A 20,107-nucleotide genomic window follows, 5' to 3' on the forward strand; every position below is an offset into this window, starting at 1 on the left:
TGGCCTGGTGCTTGGATATACCATTCAGACCAACTCATGTACTCTTTTCTCCTTAATTCTTGAAGATCAGGGTTTTGCCAGCCTGAGGAGTCCCTTAATTTTTTTCATAGAACTTTTGACACAAAATATTTCTCAATGTATGATCACATAAAGCAGAAACCCTGCTCATAGAATCATAGAATCATAGAATATCAGGGTTGGAAGGGACCTCAGGAGGTCATCTAGTCCAACCCCCTGCTCAAAGCAGGACCAATCCCCAATCAAATCATCCCAGCCAGGGCTTTGTCAAGCCTGACCTTAAAAACTTCCCAATGAGAGTACTTTATGAGGAATAACATTTAATGTAATAATTTTCAAAATTGTCATATGCAGCGTAGCTGTACCTGTGTTGATTCCAGGATATTAGAGACACAAGGTGGGTGAGATAATATGTTTTACTGGACCAGTTTTTGTTCCAATGAAAGATATTACCTCACCCACCTTCTCGCTATTAATTTTCAAAAGGCAGAGCAATTTTAATGGCAATAAGCTTATCCTTCTGCATTATAATGAGGCTAATATTCAGAATTAAAAAAAACAACCTCCCTGCCCTGTAAAAAATGTATTATAATTGAGACCCATGAACAGATCTGGTAAGTTACATTTTTGAAACTGTATTTGCAAAGACCTAATAGAGCTGTTCTACAAACATGACTGGATAGGTAAACCAATTTATAAATAAATTTATGATGAAACTGGTTTTCCTGTCCACTCATGTAGTGTATATGATAACTCTATTAACTTTTTGCAATGTAAGTAATTGCTTATGATTTTCTTATTTCTAATTTTCTTATGATTTGCTATTACATTTTTCTAGTCCCGTTTCTGAAATAAAATGATCTAAAATACTTTTTCATGAATGAAATGTGATTCACGCGTGATAGTAAATTGAGCATCAGTTTGGTAATCAGAATGTTTTGGTACTCAGAAATGTTTCACATATTCATATACAGTATGGAGATGGTATAATATATAAACTGGAGTAACAGAGTGAAAATTGATTTATATTTCCCCACAAATAAAATATCCATATTCTGAGAGCAGATAATTGAGAAAATAACCATCTTTGATAGCATATAGAAAGCCTTTCCCCCCAGCCTTAATTCACATCAGTAGTCCTATTGGCTGAATGAAATTTACGGGCAGGAGTACACTGTACTGCTCACACAAATAAGGACTACTGATGTGAGTTAGCTTCTGCAGGGTCAGGTCCTTAAGGTTGAATGTTCTTACGGAGGCTTTTCTTCTGGTTCTGATGGCAACAGATCCTTGTAATTATACTTGAAGGGAATATTAATTTATCACAGTGTTTGTATAATAGAGATCGGTCTTCAGTTGTTTGCCGTTATGTTTTGTATAGTTTGTACAAAATACAATATGAAAGTATAGTTTATTACACAGGATTCATGTCTGATTTACATGAACACATACAAAATTCCTCTCCCCTTCAGAAGAAAATTGTAAAAAATTTATAAGACACTGGATATTTTTTCATGTATAGTTTTCTTGTCTTGACAGTTGACTGCTGGGATGGTCCAGATGGAGAGCCAGTAGTGCACCATGGTTATACCTTTACTTCCAAAATACTCTTCAGAGATGTGGTAGAAGCTATCAGTAAAAATGCCTTTGTCAAAAATGAGTAAGTGCAATGCAGGTTCTGAGTGTAGAGCAGTCTACTTCTCTTGTGTAGTAAATCTTGTATGGAAATATTGTATCCCAATGTAAATTTCTTCCTTCAAACACACAGCGAATCTGATTATTTTCCCTGTTGTTAACTTTGATTTATCTTTTAACAGTGTGAACATTTTATCTTCCCATTAATCAATACCCAGGCTACAGAGGATCTGTTATAAATCGCCAACTCAATCGTCTTTTTGTTTAATATATGGAGATAGCCATAACTGTATAATTTCAGAGTTGTTTTGGTCCATTTTTAAGAAGAATTTTTCACTGATTTCCAGTGGGGAATTCTGCTTAAAAATTAGTGGCATAATGTTGCTTTCGGGGATAAGTGTCCTCAATTTCAGTGGCAGATTTGCCTGAAAAAGGACAAAGTTTTCTAAAATCTTCATAGTAAAAAAATCTAGGAAGTTCAAGGGTAAAGAAGGTAACATTCTGCTCATTATTTATCCTATTGTGCCTCAGGATTATAGAATATACCATATTATTAAAATCAACCATGATACTACCACACCTATTGTAAGCACAACATGATACATTGAGAATGAAGGCTAGATCATTCCTGCCACCAAGATAAAAACTTTGGAAGGGGGGCAGAGAAGATTGAGAACTCCATGGGATGAACCTATAGAGCTTTTAAATACTTCCCTCTAGTGAGCTAGGTTTGCTGAGAGGATGTAGAGTGGCTAGGAAGACCAGCCCAGTGATTAGGGCGGTAGCTGAGAACTTGGAAGATCCATGTTCATATCCCTGCTCCACCACGGACTCTTATTCCCCTTGTGAGGTCTCTGAAAGCTGTAGAGGGGGAGATAGCCTGTTTAGGGCAACAGTATTGCTTTGCATGCTAAGTTTCAGAGCCCTAAGAGGAGAACGTGGTCTGTAGATCACTTGATCTCCTAACTCCTACTCCACACAGAACAGGGAGCCTGTGTAGTGGCCTCAGAGAGGAGATGGCAGACTATTGGGTCTGAGATCTGTGCCTGTATTCCTGTGGATCTTGGCTTTATAGACCTTCCCATGTCTATTCTGCCATCAAATTGATATTTACCCTCACACCAAATGAGCTGGAAAGCTGGTGGCATTTTCCACATGGGTTTTCCTTTCATACCTGTTTTACTCAGGAAGGGAAGGTAACTGTCTATACACACAGAGAACTACCTGTGTGCATCTGTCTGTAGGGCAGAAGCCAAAGCCAATCAAACAACTGATGCACATTGAAAAACAACGGGAGAGGGGATATTTTCACCCACATATGGTCTTACGAAGAGTGTCATGGGGTCCTTACTCTTTAGAGGACCTTGACGCACAAACAAACAACATGGATCTTCTCTGAAGCTACACTGAGCTGTTTTTAGAAATTAGGTAGCTCTTGAGACCCTAATTGACTTCAATGATGGTGCAAAGAGTGCATGTCAGGGCAGAATTTGACTCTTGTTGTCTTTATTAATGAGATAAAAATATAGGGCAAAATTCTACCTGCAATTACACCAGTGTAAATCCATAGTGACTGTTAACTTCAGTGGAATTACTTTGGATTTGCATCAGCGTAACCAGATGCAGAATTTGGTCCAGGTGGTGTAGGGCGCAACCAAACTATGTGTCCCTCTGAGTTTATTCATTAGTTTTCAACCTTTTTTCATTTGAAGACCCCTAAAAATTTTTGAATGGAGGTGCGTACCCTTTTGGAAATTGTAGACATAGTCTTTGGACCCTCTAGGGGCCTGGGGACCACAAGTTGAAAACCAGTGTTCTATGGTAACAACAACCCTTCGCAGACCCGTTAGACACAGTCTGTGGACCCCAGGGGTCTGCGGATCATAGGCTGAAAACCACTGCATTAGTGTGATGGGTGCTCAGAGAGCTGGACAGCCAAGTGGTTAGCATACCCAACTTCCAGCCCCTCGTCTCTTTGTCAAAGCAGTAGAGGTGCCTGTTCTTGATCCTAAGCCGGGAATTTTCTGCTTTCTACCCACACCTGGGGCTTGGCCCTGAAGGGTGGGGTGGGGGTGGGGGGTTGTGAAATAGGGGGTCCCAGCACACGGTGCTGTGGGAAGCAGCATTGGCAGGATCCTCCCTGCAGCAAGTCCAAGTCCAGTGCTCTGGGCTACTTCTTATCTATGTGTCCCTTCAGTTTGAGTTATGGCCCCTATAGTCCAAACAGTCACTCCTTTAACAGAAGAGTTCAAAGGAGCAGAGCCTTGCAGGATGTGGTGGTTAGAAAACACTCTGCCTGCGGGCCTGACCTGCTCTGTGATCCCATGTCAGACTCAACCCTCCATTTGGTTTATTGGAGAAGAACTCTCTCTTGCAGCCTATCCACCACCATTTGCCTGGCCTTCTGAGCTCCTTTTAACCTGCTCCTGTAGTCCCAGAGGGGTAGAGTTACCTGGGTCCAGTATTGCCTTTCAACCCCTTTGGGCCCAGTGTGGGATTTGTACACCTCATCACAGTTAGTCAGTTTTCATGCTTTATTCATGGAGATATGATTGTAATAATATGATGAAAACCACAATTTTAAAAACAAAATTGCTGCTACAGAGACTGCAAGAGCAAGATGAATGTAAAACAACCTACTTTCTAAGTTGCATTATGACTGCCTGGTCATATATCTTGAAAAGCTGTTATGATGTCATCTGGGGGTTTTGCTTTTGTTTTAGGTTTCCAGTGATATTGTCTATTGAGAATCATTGTAGTATCCAGCAGCAAAAGAAGATTGCTCAGTACCTCAAGGAAATATTCAGTGACAAACTGGACTTGTCGTCTGTAATCACTGGAGATTCCAAGCAGCTTCCTAGCCCTCAAAGTTTGAAAGGCAAAATCCTAGTGAAGGTAATTTGCTACCATTATTATGTACAGAATGTAATAACAGTCAGTATATTATACTTATCATCCTAGCTCTTGTCCCCTCAGGCCCTAAGAACCCAATTACCAGTAACACAAGAAACAGAACAGATACAGTTAGCTGGGTTTTGATCTTGTGTTTCTTTTCACACAGACATTAAAACAGGTTTTATTTCAGACTTAGCAAGTATCCTGAGATACATTTTGTAAAGTGATATTACCAGGCTATATTAAATAAAATAATAATAATAGTAATAATAATAATAAAAATACATAAATAATTCATATTTATATATTATCTCATCTGAAGATCTCAAAGCATTTTACATCTGTTAATTACTTACACTTACAGTAGCCCTATGAGGTAGGAGCAATATTATTATACCCATATTTATAGCTGGGGAATATGAGGCAGCCAGGATCAAACAAGGAATCAATGGCAAAGTCAAGAATGGAATCCAAGGTCCCTGATTCCCATTCCCCTGATCTAATCTCTATCTATTCCATTTGATCTGTGGTTTTTCTAAGGTGTCTTCACAGTGGTGCTAAGCACCAGTCTGCATTATGATCCTAAGCTGGGAATTTTCTCTCCTTACAGTGTATTCTTTAGGCACAATATAGAAAAGAGTGACAAATCATTTCAAATTTATGAGAAAAGCATTCTTTCCCTTCTGTTCTCACCTTCCTGCTGCTAAGAGCAACGGTTCATCAGATAAAAACATTTTTTCATGGTACATCAGTTGTGGCTATGTAAGTGAGAAGAATGCTTCAGAGAAGAGCTAAGGAACAACAAGGGAAAAGTGCCAGTGTTGTGTCTTGAGATGAATAATTTGAACTTTTCAGTGTAAACAGTTCCTTTCTGAAAGGTATTTCAGAGAACTAGATGAAAATAATGAAATAAAGATGAAAATGCTAGATAGTACTTTGAGAGAATGAGTAATATGTATTTACCCTATCAGACTGCCTCTTTTTAATTTAATTTAGCATGGTGAGGACACTTCATTCTCTGTAAGCACAGAATTAGCTGTCTAAGCATGGAGCTGAAGCGGCCTGCATTTCAAAGTGACAAAGGCTGTTTTCACCATCATTGGAGACTGTTGTCTGATTTCACAAAATACTGTAACTGCTATCCCATCTATTACTTATGTCAGCCCACCATTTGAGAAAAAACAAACTTTGTTACTTATGAATCAGCAGCTTTTGGGGAAGTAACAAGCCAGTTCCACAGCTCCCTGCCATTATTTGTACTCCATTTATGCATTTGTTCATCCTTCATCCCTGAACAACATGTAGTGTTACTGGATTATCCAGACACTGAGCCTGATTCTCCCCTCACTTAGGGCTTATCCACACAAACACCCAGTTTGTGGTGAGCTGGGATGTACAATTACCCCACGCTGACCTGCCGCATGCTAAGTGTCCAATGTACCCTGCTGTTGTGAACTAACAGTTCTGAAGTGCACTTTGATCTACCCCATTTTGAAACGGTGTCCAAGCAGACAAGCCCTTAGATCAGTGTAAATCAGGAGTGGCTCCACTTTCAGTGGAGTTATAAAGGTGTAAGTCAGAGGTGAATCAGACCCTCTGGCTGGCAGACTAGTACTATCCATTCAAAAAAATGCAGTGTTAATGTCCTGTTTATCTCGTGGTATAAATCTCATGGAGAATAATGTAGTTTGTGGCGGTATCTGGCATTGACAAATGTAGAGAGCCTAATCAGTGGTGAAGGTAAGCACACATCACAGCATACAAGTTTAATTTCCTAGATATTAACTAGCATCTCGATTTTTATTCCTTATCAGACCTTCTATTAATACACTGCTAGGTATCTACAGAACTGCACTTGCAAAGTGAGTGATCATATAGGAAAATTCAGGAAGATTCATTGTTCTGTTTACCATTGATCCTTCAAGCCTTGTATCCTGTCACCAGAAGTAGCCAACAAATGCTGCATCCATATTCCACCACACTAGCCAGCTGTTCAAAGCTAGACATGAGCTTGGGGGAAATTCCTTCCAGACCCAAGTAAGACATATTTGCCTTGCAGCAATGGATTAGCCACTAATTTCAGACTGATGACTTCACTCCGAACTGTACATGCAATATTTCTATACGCTTTCCTGCTTCCCTCACGCTAACTGCCAAATGCAATCAAGTTCCCTTGTGTCTGCACTTTCCCTGCTTCTGATGTAGAGTGTCAGCCTTAGTGTCTGATTTTATAACACAGAACAGCCTGCTGGAGGTGAGCATGAAACAGCTGAGTCTCGTTATACAAAGACATTCTGACAAAAAGGCTGCTCTAGAGATGGGAGAATGTCCAATATTTTTTTGAAAACTTCAGGACAGAAAGTTCTTTGAATCCTGCAGCTGACAGTGAATTCTGCCAGTCAAAAATTAGACTTCCCAAAGGGTTTTGTTAACCCTACCTTTGAGGCAGTTACCTCTTGTTGCAGAAATTGACTGTGACATACTGAACTTAAGAAAGCTGAGGGCCTTAGCGGTTAAGAGCATAGATACTCAGCATCTTTATAATTGTGCCCTTTGGATGCCTCATATATCTATCTGTCTATATGCTCATGTCATCCTAAGTATTCTAATGGCTAGAAAATATTGCATTCCAAGAGTTAAGCATGTAAACTATGGAGCCAAGTATTACTACCATTGGTCAGTGGAGAACAGAAAATGGAGTAATGCACAATACACTTTTGGGCTCTACTATTTTTAACACATGATAACTGAACAATAAACTGAATCTAAAAGTACTCGTGGGGCACGTACTATCTTAAATAAAGTCAATTTACTGCTAGAGTTTGGACAAGCACATTGCACAGCATTTATGCTGACTAGCAGTATAATGATGCTTCAGTGCGTAATGATTTAAAAGAGTTGCAGCAATATTCACGGCACGTCTGTCAAAAGCAGGCAAGAGACAGATTTGCCTGTAGAGCTGCTCATCTTACTGGGAGAGGAATTCTTAAACTGTACATATTACCAATGGCAGCACTTTTTTCATTTGAGCTTTTTTTAAAAAGAGGCAACTTACTGCCAGGAAGGAGTCTTTTTATTTTTTTAGCATCTCAAACTTCTTTAAGAATAGAGATGTGATGTTACCAAGACTCCAGAGATCATAGACAACCCACAGCTAAGCAATTCAGTACTGGGGGACATAACTTTAAAAGATTTGTTTTACATCACTTCAGTGATAGCATCAGAGTTAGCAACTGCATGGTGTAGTGAAAGGTAACAGGAAACATCAAAACATTAAATAGGTAGCATTTTCAAAATTCAAGGGGAATTGGCACCTAGCTTCATTAGGTGCTTTGAAAATCCCACGCAATATAATTAGCACCTGTTACCAGTGCACGGAGAGACTGGTCCAGACTCATGGCGTAGTCTAAATCCATTGATGTCCATAGCAAGACTCCCATTAAGTTCAGTGGGCTTAGCATCTGGCCTTTGTGAAGGGCAATGATTATGAAGAACCTGTCCAAACTGAGATCAGAACCACACTGCCTACAATTGTGTTTGAACATTGTGTTTCTTAGCAAGGTTCTGAGGACTTGTCTACACTAGGGTTATATCTCTAAAATTTCCTACCACTTCACCTCCACCTGTGGTATCAGTAGTCCAGCTACTAGCGTAGACATGGTGCTGGAAGCTGCCAGTATCTTAAGTACCACGCTATGTAGATCTGCTCTGAGCAAAATGCTCTTGGCACTGGCTGGGTGTATTCCATTAAGCAGATATTTTGCTTATACTGTCCCATTAACCAGCAGTCATTTTTCTTAGGATAAACTGGTTCCCTGGGAGGTATCTGTCAAAGCCTAAATGAAAAATTCTGAAACCACATGGTCATGATCACAACTTGAAAAAATGTATTCTCCCATCAGACCTTATTTGGAACTATGAACATGAACAAGAATTTTAGCCTGCCTTCTCCCCAGTAACCAACACTAGCAACTTCTACATATATTATACATATTTTTGTGCTAATTTTTAGGGTAAGAAGCTACCATATAACCTTGGAGCTGATGCTGAAGAAGGGGAGGTTTCTGATGAAGACAGTGCTGATGAAATTGAAGATGACTGCAAGTTAAAGCTCTGTTACGTAAGTGTATAACAATTATATGGCACAATTTGCTTTCCCAATCCTGTGTTCCTTACACACCCTAAACTCCCAGTTAATATTATTACTGATATAGATTAAAATTTTTGAATTTGGATGCCTAAAGTCACGCCCCTAAATCCCTATGTGAGCACCAGAGTGGTCTGAATTTCACATTTCTAACCCATTCTTTTATTATTTCTTAGCCTTTTGTCTGTTTTCTCTTCTTTTTTTGTTGCCTTTAACTCCGGACCCTTTACTTGCTCTCTCTTTTAAATATTTAACTCTGGTCTATTTTTTTTGATGCTTTAATTTTATTTTTAGCCATTTCCATATTTGTTGCTACCTAACAAACAGTTGTGCAGTGCTGATGCACACTATGCAACAGATGTCCAGCCCAGCAGCAGCCACACTTCACTAATTTAAAATTTTGAACAAGAAAGAAGATATTATACAGTACAGTACAAATAGAAGGGGCCAAATTCAGATTTGGCATCAGCAGATGTAACTCCATTGATCTCAGGTTTGAATTTGGCCCAGTGAGCTTGCTTTTTTATTTTACCCACACTCACTCCCATATCATTTTAATTTATACTGACTGTTTTAATTACAAACACACACACACAGAGTTTTCATTCATAATGAATGTTTTTACTGCAGACACACATCCCCATGTAGTTCTCAGTTATAATAAATATTTTGCAATAGCTTTTTAAACAGATTTTGTTTTGTTTTTCTTTATCATTTACATCTGCTGTTGGGAGTTAAACATTTCACAGGCTGACTTGGGAATCAGTTTGCAGATTTAGGTACTATAGATTCCCTTCTGAACTAGTTTAGAGAAAGCAGATGTTCACGCCACTTCTTTTCATTAATTCTATGCACAGGCACCACCTACATGTCAAGTAATCAGCAAAGTCTTCTCTAGGAGTCATGTACATTGCATAAAGGGACTGAATTTCTCTCTCTCTCAAGACAGATAAATGCAGTGATACTTAACATTGAGCAAGAAGATGTGATTCATTTCATTTTTACAAAGCCTTAGGCTTTCCTATTACTTTGTGGTCAGAATGTAGTGTGATGCTGTTTGAGCCATATGGTCTACAAGACAGCCTCATGGAGAAATAGAATTTTGATTTGGGTCCATGAAGCATGAGGCAAAGACTGCTCGTTCAGTGACCCAAGAAGTTATGTTCCCTCCGTATTTCTTGCAGCTTGGAACTTTTTCATATTTAGTAACAAAAAACTAAGCTACAGTGAAGGTTGCTAAATGCAATTTAGATCCCCGATCCACAAAGCCTTTTACTGCAGACTTTAGGCTGTGCTTAATTTTAAGCACCTGTCTAAATCTTTGCAGGATCGGAGTTGAAGCTAAGAGATGCCATTGAATACAACTATAAATATAACCCCAAGCATTAAAAACTATGACATTTGCTAGGTAAGGTTAGTCAACCAATGGTGACCACAGCTTTAACTCCCCGTTCATGCACCCACACCATCGAACAGAAACATTCTCAGTGACTGGCAGAGGCTATATTAGCTTTCCCTGGGTACCCCCTCCATCATATAGAATTATCTTAAAGGGAGACACTCGAGGCAAGAGCTGCACTGCCAGGGAATGGGAGCCCTTAGACCCAACAGGGACGTACAGGGCTTCCTTGTGGGTGGCCCTGTGTCTGCCACTGGAGCATCTGCAGGATTTGGTAATAGGTCCTCACTTTCTTCCATAGGGGTGAACTCTCCCTCCCCCTCAGCAGAGGAACGAAGAGGGAATTCCACTCTGATGTGAGGCCCTTGACATCAAAAGTTCTGCTAAACATTTTTTTTCTGTGTTTGTACAGCACCTAGCACAATCAGGCCCATAGGTGCTATCACAATACAAATGACTATTAATAATAAAAATGCCTCATCTGTGTTCCATCAACAAAGAGTTATAAAGTTGCACTTAGTGCTCTACATTTTCAAAGGGCTGTGGCAACACATCAGCTGTATGTTCCTCACTACATCTCAGAGAGAGTAGGTAAGTAGGTAAGATACGATTGTTCCCATATGGGGAAGCTGACACAGAGGTGCAAAATTCTGAGGTGATCTAAATGGTGACCTAAGTCAACGTAACTTACACATCAAAGGACTAAAGGGAAAAACATGGCAGGGAAAGCAGCCAATAGGAAGATGCAAACTAAAGCTTTTTCCATCATCCTAGTTGTACTTGGAAAGGGTAGGAGGAAATGTTGAGAACACCAATAGTTTGCTTGGATGGAAGCATCCATACTGCTCCATTTGGGTTACTCAAATAGGATTGGTGTGTCTGAATGTATTTTAACAGGATTTGTTTATTCATTTCAGAGTAATGGTACAACTGAGCACCAGATGGAATCTTTTATAAGAAAAAAACTTGAATCACTGATAAAAGAATCTCAAATCCGGGACAAAGAAGACCCTGACAGTTTCACCGTGAGAGCACTGTTAAAGGCGACACATGAGGGCTTAAATGTAAACCTGAAACAGGTATGATCATTCTTTTTTCCTTCCTCGTGTTATGACAAATGCAGTAATATTAGGATAGTAGCAATATTCATTGCAGATTTGGCGTGTAATAAAAGCTCATAGTAATATTTTATAAACAACCCTTTAAATGTTATTTTATCTAAAATAAGAGCTTGGAACAGTTATTTAAAAATGTTAAGAGAGGATTCTAGAACTGTCAGATGTGAAGGATATATGTTAATCTGTATTAGTAAAGAAACTGCAGCAACTATTGGCACTGGAAGGGATTTGCCAGCATGGACTCATACTTAGATAAAGTTCATTAGTCAGTGAGACTTCACATGGGTCAAAAGGTCCATGCTAATGGGTTTCATCACATCACCAGGTCCTTTGGCATAAATTGTGTCCTGTATGAGGAAAGATAAGGGTAAGTGAAGCCTGGTGACAGAATGTGAGCGAAGCAGGAGCTTTAGATATGCTCTCACTAGTATGTGTCACACTGAGAGTAGATTCTCATCCCAATTATATGGGTATAAATCTGGAGTAACTCTGTTTAAGTGAGTGGCATCATTCTGGATTATCATTGGCGTAACTGGTCCAGTCAGTTTTTTCTTCCAAACTGTGGCAATATAAGAGAGTGTGACCTCATACATTAAATAAAACAGAAACAGTTACAAAATTAATGTAGTTTTACGGCTGTGTCTTTACTCTATTTGCTTAGTGTAGCTTGAAACGTATAGTAAATGATGCTAACACTTTCCACTTCCATAGCTCCTTCAGTCTGAAGATCTCAACTTACTTCACCCACAATAATTGATTAAACCTCAAGGTTTAGTAACCTTGAGAAGTAAGCAGCTAGCCATTTTATACTGAAAATATAAACTGAAAACTGAGAGGTTAGATGAGTTGCTAAAAGTGACAGAAAATCAGTGGCGGAGCTGAGAAATAGATCCCTGGAGTCCTAACTTCCATTTCTATTTAGCCATGTTCCCTCCTGTACTGCAGGGCAGATTGTAAAAACCATTTCAAAGGGTTTAATTCTGAACCACTAAAATCAATGGGAGCAGAATCAAGAGAACTTGATTGTGTAAATGTGAAGCCATGTATTTCTGCATTGAATTTTAAACATTGTCTGAACTTTCAAGCATACGTGACAGGGGGCGACTCACCACTGCGGCGCCTCCTGCTGGCTGTCCAGGGAATTAGAGCTGCGCTCTCTGCTGGTGATGTCTTGCCCATTGTCACCTCTGTTCCTGGACCCACATAACTCCCTGGACCATGGCGTCCTCTTCATGACACTGCCCTCTGGCTGTGCCACACTCCATGTTCCCCCCTTCTGGGGGAACTGTAGTCCACTGTCCAGCCACTTCCTTCAGTGGCAAGGAGCAGGGGGGAGGGACCTGGGCCCACCCACTACTCCAGGTCCCGGCCCATGGACCCTATATATAGCAGCCACTTATGCCATCCCCTCGGATTCCTCTGTGGATCTCCCCGGGCCACTTCCCTGAGGCCCCAGCATCCTCTTTTCCCTAACCTCAGGGCCTCAACCTGCAGCACCAGCTTACAGCACTGCTAAGTCTAGGGTGCTTACTGCCCTCAGCCTGCAAGGCAGCCAGTCTACCACACTCCTCAAGCTCCAGGGAGTGAATGACCTTCTCTGCCCTGAGGCTCTTCTTATATGGGCCCTGATTAGCTGCTCCTCGTAGCCCCCTCCAATTGGCTGTCTCCTGCACAGCATCCCTCAGGTCTTCTCTAATTGGCTGCCTAATTGCGCAACCTCCCTAGGGTTCTCTCTAATAGGCTGCTTGTTGCGCAGCTTCCCTAGGGTTCTATTAACGCTTTATGGTCTAGTGTGGGGGCAGACGCCCCATCACAGCATATTACAGTGAGTTAGTAACCAGTGGTACTTTCTTAGGGCCTGATTTAATAATGGGCATAGCATTTACTGCTGTGAGTCGCCCATTGATTGCCCCGAGATGCTGCTAGGTAATTTGAGCCTGCAGCCCACTGTCTTTCCCCAAACCTCCGCTACTGCTCCACAAGAAGGATGTGGAAAAATTGGAAAGAGTCCAGCGGAGGGCAACAAAAATGATTAGGGGGCTGGAGCACATGACTTATGAGGAGAGGCTGAGAGAACTGGGATTATTTAGTCTGCAGAAGAGAAGAATGAGGGGGGATTTGATAGCTGTTTTCAACTACCTGAAAGGGGGTTCCAAAGAGGATGGATCTAGAATGTTCTCAGTGGCAGCAGATGACAGAACGAAGAGTAATGGTCTCAAGTTGCAGTGGGGGAGGTTTAGGTTGGATATTAGGAAAAAACTATTTCACTAAGAGGGTGGTGAAGCACTGGAATGGGTTACCTAGGGAGGTGGTGGAGTCTCCTTCCTTAGAGATTTTTAAGGTCAGGCTTGACAAAACCCTGGCTGGGACGATTTAGTTGGGGATCGGTCCTGCTTTGAGCAGGGAGTTGGGAGTTGGACGAGATGACCTCCTGAGGTCCCTTCCAACCCTGATATTCTATGATTCTGATACCGGGAGGCTGGATAAGGAGCACCTGCCTAAAGCTGAGCATCATTCTGGCAGGTTTATACTGCCCAGCCTGCTTACTTCTTTGAGAGGGAGGGAAGCTTTGATTGGAGGAGGGAGGGTAGCAGAATCTAGGGGGCAGAGCCTCCTGAACTGAGGCCACGCCACAAGGAGAAGGAGCCCTTTTCCAGATTGATAATCTCTTTTGTTGAAAATGAATTTACTGGTGAGACCAAAGCCCCACCTTGTCATGTCTTTGACTGTTAAAGACTTTTCCTCTGATCCCTTCCTCTTCTCACAAATTTGAACATTGATCTTTCTACAAGAGGTCACCAAAAGTCATCAGTCGTTCTCAGGGGATTAGTAATTATGATCAGATATCAACCACACAGGTTCCCTTTTGAGCTAGAATCCTGCCACTTAGTACATTCTTTGGTACACACCTAATTGCTGATTAGGTGAAAATAACCAAATCTGGAATTAGGAAGTCAAACACATAAGTCACCAAAAGGTCATCACTTTCATTATTTACAAAAATGATAGTAATTTCTTCCAGGAGAGAGTCATGTTGGGCATGAGGCTTTCACCTTGGAAAAATTAATGACATCTGAGCTTAGCAGTTACATTTAATGAATATGAGCCAAGAAAATTGTTGAAGATGAGAGTGTTGCAGATATCAATGACTGTAGCCATGTCCAGCCATTGGGTGGGATGCTGTCAACTAGCAGTATCAAATTTGAGGGCTTGTGTATACTTACGGGTAAATCAGCATTGCTGCGATTGATGCAGTGGTGTCGATTTAGCGAGTCTGGTGAAGACAAGCTAAGTCAATGGCAGAGCGCTTTCCCATCAACGTCTGTACTCCACCTCCCTGGGAAGTGTACAGTAAGTTGGTGGGAGAGCATCTCCCGTCAACACAGCGTGGTGTAGACACCACTGAAAGTTGACCTAAGTTACGTCGACTTCAGTTATGTAACTTATGTAACTGAAGTAGCGTAACTTAGGTCGACTTCGACTTCAGTTATGTAACTTACGAACTTACGTCAACTTACAGCTTTAATGTAGACCAGCCCTGAGGCTAGACTTTTGCTGATTTATTAATCTGATACAATTTAAGTGGCCACTAATGATACCCATTTGTCTCTTCCCATTCCTGTCTGAAGCCTTGCGGTGCTTGACTATGGCTTTTAGGAGTGATTTTTGGTCCTTTTGTCAGCTCAGCGTTCAGCAATGCAATAACAAGCCAACGTATCTGGAGGCTTAACTGATATCAAATGTTGACCTACATAGGAGAGAAACAATTGTAAACAAGAATTAAACTTTTACGTTTTGGTAATTCAGTAACTCATTAGCTAGCTCTGTTATACTAAGGGTTTGTCATTATAAAGCTAGTTTCAAATCATTTTCATCTGATTGTCGTACCTGAAAGGTATCTACTGAGAAGATTTTTCCATTTGCTTTTGTTTTATTATGCAAATCTCATGCCCCTTAATTGCAGCTATCAAAGTGTCACTCATTTCCCCATAGCATTACCATGTTTTCAAAAACAGAGCATGTTATAGCACAAGTTTATGCCTTGTCCTCAAGTTAATATCACATAATAGAAGAGGAGCATGGTGTAATGGTTAGATTACAGAACTAGGCATCAGGAAATCAACATTCTGTTTCCTAGATAGTCCACAAAACATAGGCCCTGATTCTGTGGTCAGACATGAAAAATGGACCTCAAAGCTGGTGTAACTCTCCTTAGGGAATAATACAGTAGTGGGGCGGGAAAGAGGCATTTATTGGGAGGCACAGAGCCAATGTAATGTCCCTGTACCACCTGCCACCTTGCAGAACACAGTGTAGGGGCATGCATGAGGCAGAAAGGGACAGGGCAGGAAAGAGAGGGGGGGTGACTGGAGTCCACTGTACTTATGCACTACAATTTTGGCATGGTAGATGACCCATAGGGAGCTGTTCAAAGCCGTCATAAATTAGAGCAGCCTCTGAGGTGCTCTAAGTTAGGCCAAGGTCCATGCATGCTCCAGCTCAGCACAGAAGCCCAGAGGTACAATGGTGGCAGGCAGAAAGCCACCTTTGCTCTGCCATTCCTAGGCTGCACCTCTTGAGGGGTGCTGTTCAGACACAGGGCCTTATGGTGTAATCTTAGGGTATGTCTACACTACGAAATTAGGTCTATTTTATAGAAGTCGATTTTTAGAAATTGATTTTATACAGTTGATTGCATATGTCCACATTAAGTCGGCGGAGTGCATCCTCACTACCGTGGCTAGCATCGACTTATGGAGCGGTGCACTGTGGGTAGCTATCCCACAGTTCCCACAGTCTCCGCCACCCATTGGAATTCTGGGTTAAGCTCCCAATGCCTGATGGGGCAAAAACATTGTTGCGGGTGGTTTTGGGTACATGTCGTCAGTCGCACCTCCCTCTGTGAAAGCAACTGCAGACAATTGTTTCGCTCCTTTTTTCTGTGCAGACGTCATACCACGGCAAGCATTGAGCCCGCTCAGCTCAGCTCACCATCACCGCGGCTGTTGTGTCCTGGGTGCTGCTGTCAAATCACTTAAAGAGACTCCATCAACCTGAAGTCTAGTCACTTTTTAAAAAATGAATTGAAAGCAGTTCAAGAAATTACATTTGCCTCTGAGTTCAGTTTTTGAGGTTTTATCACCTAATTTTCCTACATTTTGTTGTTTTTTTTCTCTTCTCTGTGCTGTGTCAAAGGCCCTTTCAGAGATCAAATGCTGTCAAGTGTGATTTTTTTTAAAGTTCAATTTCCATGTCTATAAAATGAGTTTAATAACACCCGCCAATTTTACAAGGGATTTATGAGTCTTAATCTTAATATTTGCAAAGTTTTTGCAGATCCTTAGCTGCAACTTGCTTCAGAAGTATGAGGGATTGTTATTAATAATCTACTTCAAAAACTTTGTGTAAATAGTCCTAGAACAAGAAAAATAGTCTGTCCAGAGGAAAAATAGGTGATGTCTTTTGACCTTTTCTTTTTGACCTGGCACAACTTTCTGTAAACTTTTCCTTGAATTACCATAATCTATGAATTTACTGGAAAGAAAGAACATACTGAACTGTGTGTCTAATTGCAGTCTGAGGCAGCTGGTCACTTGTGAAGGCTAACCACTGTAATGGAAAGTACTAGCTGTACCAAGTCTGTACAAACTCCAGAATTTGTATTTTTGGCATAGGAACCACAACAAAACTACAAAAGCAGAAAGATTTAAACGAAAGTGGTCTTTACCTTCTAGTACCACTGATTCCTTGTGCTTACTGTCATGGGGTTTTTTCCCCTCTGTGGCTTTGTGCACTATCCTTTTATTTTTGGAGATATGAGTTCAAATCCTGTTCAGGCCACAAATGAAAACGATCACCAGGATCCCAAGTGGGTATTTGTTTGTATCAGAGAAGCACTGCACATTTGCTTGTCCTTGTTCAGGAAAGGCCCTGGACTGGAAAACAAGGCTATTAGTAGGATTTAAAAAAAAAAAGGGATTAGAGATGAGTCTTTATATGAATAACAAGAATATCCACAAGTACATTGGATAGTGTGAAAATAAGGGATATATAAGCAATCATGCTTCAGGACATGGATAGTATAAAAACAAGGGATATGTAAACAATCATGGAAACCACTAACTGCTGGGGTTAGAAAAGTATGTGCACAGTTTTCTGTCTCAGGAGTTTTATACCTTCCTCTGAAATATCTGGTACTGGCCATTGCTGGAAACCATATACTGGACTAGATGGACCACAGACCTGTTCCACTGTGGCATTTCATACATTCCTATGTGTTGCACAGCAGGACTGAAGTGCATTGGCCAAGCTGTCTTGAGAGTCCTCTCCCATACTATTATCTGGATCTAGCCAGTCCTACTAGTTCCTTAATTCTAAAAGTGCCAAATTCAAACAAAATAATGGAAAGAAAACTCATAAATAATGTGTGTATTTTCACAGACATCTCAGTTACCTGGCAATAAGTGTAATGCCGTCTGCTAGGAAATGGAATCTACAACTAACAATGAGAAAAAGTATTGAGAAGATCAGCAGAAGCTCTAAGACTTTTGACACTAGGTCTACTACTGGTTTTGACTTTGCAGATTTGACACTGTCAACGGCTATACTACTATCTAAATAACTCTGCTAAGAGTTTCCTCTACATACTATGCCTTGCAACTTACGCTAGAAGTAAATGTATGAAAATTATGCATACAATTAGCAACCTTGTCTGGAGCCAAGAAAAATATCTAATGCCTCTAACATTCTGGTAATTAAAAATACATCCCAACCCATAGCTGCACATTGAATAACTGGAACTATTTGGATTCACATTGTGAAATGTTGCGGGAATATTTTCAATATCTTTAGGTTTCTCTTCAGCTCTTCAGACAGATGAAGGGATGTGTTTTTCCAACAACAAAACTGGATACTGCCAGTGATCATCAAATTGATGTCCCAGGGGATATTTCTATACAAGTGAAACTCAGGTGGCCTAACAAACTCTGCACCTGTCCATTTTTTTTCACCTTTTAATGTGTCCTTTATCTACACTTTCAAATGCTGCAGGATTTTTGTATTATTTTTTGGTCCATCTGGATTCCATTCCTTATGATTTCAATTCAACTCCTGAGACATCTTGCTGATTCATCTCTTCCTTTTGCTAAAGGGACCCCACAACCCTGCTGTTACCTCATTAAAACATGTACTTATTGCTTGCAAATGGCCCCATTACTGGCATCTGCAAAAAGCATTAGCCTCTAGATAATGTAACATATGTGTTGCCTGCTCACCTGGGTAATAATTGTTTCAGAGGCTGCTTGAGAAACGAGATAGTCCACAAGCATGCTTAGCCTGAGTAAAATTAACTATGTAATGAATTGCCTAACCATTCAGAATCCTCAGAATTTACTGATAACCATGGAGTTGCTAAGTCAAGAATATTCTTTGTGGTTTAGGAAATCTAAAAAAATCTAAAAAATCTAAAAATCTATTAGGACAGATTTTAATCTCATTTAGAGGAACTATATCTGCAGTGCTTTGTAGCTTGTGTCTTCACGTACACCTGTGCAAAGTATATGCACTGTGGCTGTAAAATGATACCTTATCAGAATTATGCACTCACTTACACTGGTGGTAAGATTTTACACCCACTCTTCACTCACTTTGCAGAAGTATATTTGGTGACACAAGCTGCTGAGACAGAGAGAAAAATTAAGCCCACTGTTTCTGCATATTTGTAATTCATTGACTTCAGTTTAGTGACTCCTGATTTACTTACATATGGGAACAGAATTACTCTTGACTTGCATGGTTTAACTAGGAACAGGAGTAATTTAGTCCTATGCGATACTGTCCATGGCAGATCAACTGATCTAGAAATGCATAAAATGAAAAATCAAGCTTGCTCTCCATTAACGACCTGCTACTGTTATCGATCATGCTGTGGCCTTCTGTACTCGGAGCATCTATTTGTATGGTGTCCCTCTGAATCCACTAATTCTTGAATGGCCGCTATGTGCTTCTTCATCTATTCACAGCAAGCAATTGATGATGAAGTGATAGCAATAGTTAGGAAAATGGCATTAGGTGGAGGAGAGAGGAATATTTTTGTCTGTTAAAAGAAAAGCAGAGAGAAATTTGGAATCTCTCCTATTTTAATCATTAATGTGGCCTCCATCACATTCAGTCTGTAAAATGAGGTTTCATCAGCTAGCCTGAATAAAGATGATGTTGCTGATTTCCCATCATCAAAATGCACTTATGAGAAAGAATATCTCCTTCTGTTCTTGTTTTCTGGTCTTCAGTTAGTTTTAAAATGCTGTTGGGTTACTACTTGTACATTTTCCCTACCATCAGTGGTTGCCAAGTCATTAATAGTATAAAGCAGCAGAAAAACCCTGTATTACAGATGCAGGTTTAAGTTTACATCCAAAGCTAAGTATTTTGGGTTTAGGCTTCAACAGCTTCACTTTCACTCTTATTCCCCCCCTGTAATTATTATATTATCTTAATAGCAGTGTCACATACAAGAATGCATATTAGTGTGAAAAATACATCTTTTTAAAGATTGTAGCGAACTTAAAAAAATTACAGAACAAAGACACTTCCTGAGGTGGCTTGAAAAATATGTTCATTGTGCATTTTTCTTTGTACAGAACCGAGACACAAAAGAAAGTGGGAAGAAATCCCATAGCCGCTCATTAATGGGCAATTTTGGGAAACACAAGGTAGGTGGAACTGCAGTGTCTCATATCTGTTGTTTGTCTAAGGTTTAATAAATAGAGGTTACTCAATGACCATGGCAGAACCAGGTCCTATACTTCTGTTTTGTAAAAGTGTAATTTTTCATAGTTTTTAATTGCATTTCAGATAATATCTGAATTTTTGTGGAGTTGCATGATCTGATTCTTT

General features: G+C 40.3%; 1 protein-coding gene across 7 annotated transcripts in view; it reads left to right on the forward strand.

Annotated features, from left to right (window-relative positions):
* PLCH1 (phospholipase C eta 1) overlaps positions 1-20,107 on the forward strand; it is a 166,474-nt gene that overhangs the window by 120,026 nt on the left and 26,341 nt on the right. For all 7 annotated transcript variants that reach the window (XM_074963720.1, XM_074963721.1, XM_074963723.1 and 4 more), the window contains 5 exons: positions 1,558-1,678; positions 4,377-4,548; positions 8,561-8,668; positions 11,012-11,173; positions 19,852-19,923. In XM_074963720.1, the coding sequence (XP_074819821.1) occupies positions 1,558-1,678; positions 4,377-4,548; positions 8,561-8,668; positions 11,012-11,173; positions 19,852-19,923 (635 nt within the window). The remainder of the gene's footprint in view (positions 1-1,557; positions 1,679-4,376; positions 4,549-8,560; positions 8,669-11,011; positions 11,174-19,851; positions 19,924-20,107) is intronic.

Source organism: Natator depressus, chromosome 9, assembly GCF_965152275.1.
Source record: "Natator depressus isolate rNatDep1 chromosome 9, rNatDep2.hap1, whole genome shotgun sequence".
Classification (NCBI taxonomy): Eukaryota; Metazoa; Chordata; order Testudines; family Cheloniidae; genus Natator; species Natator depressus.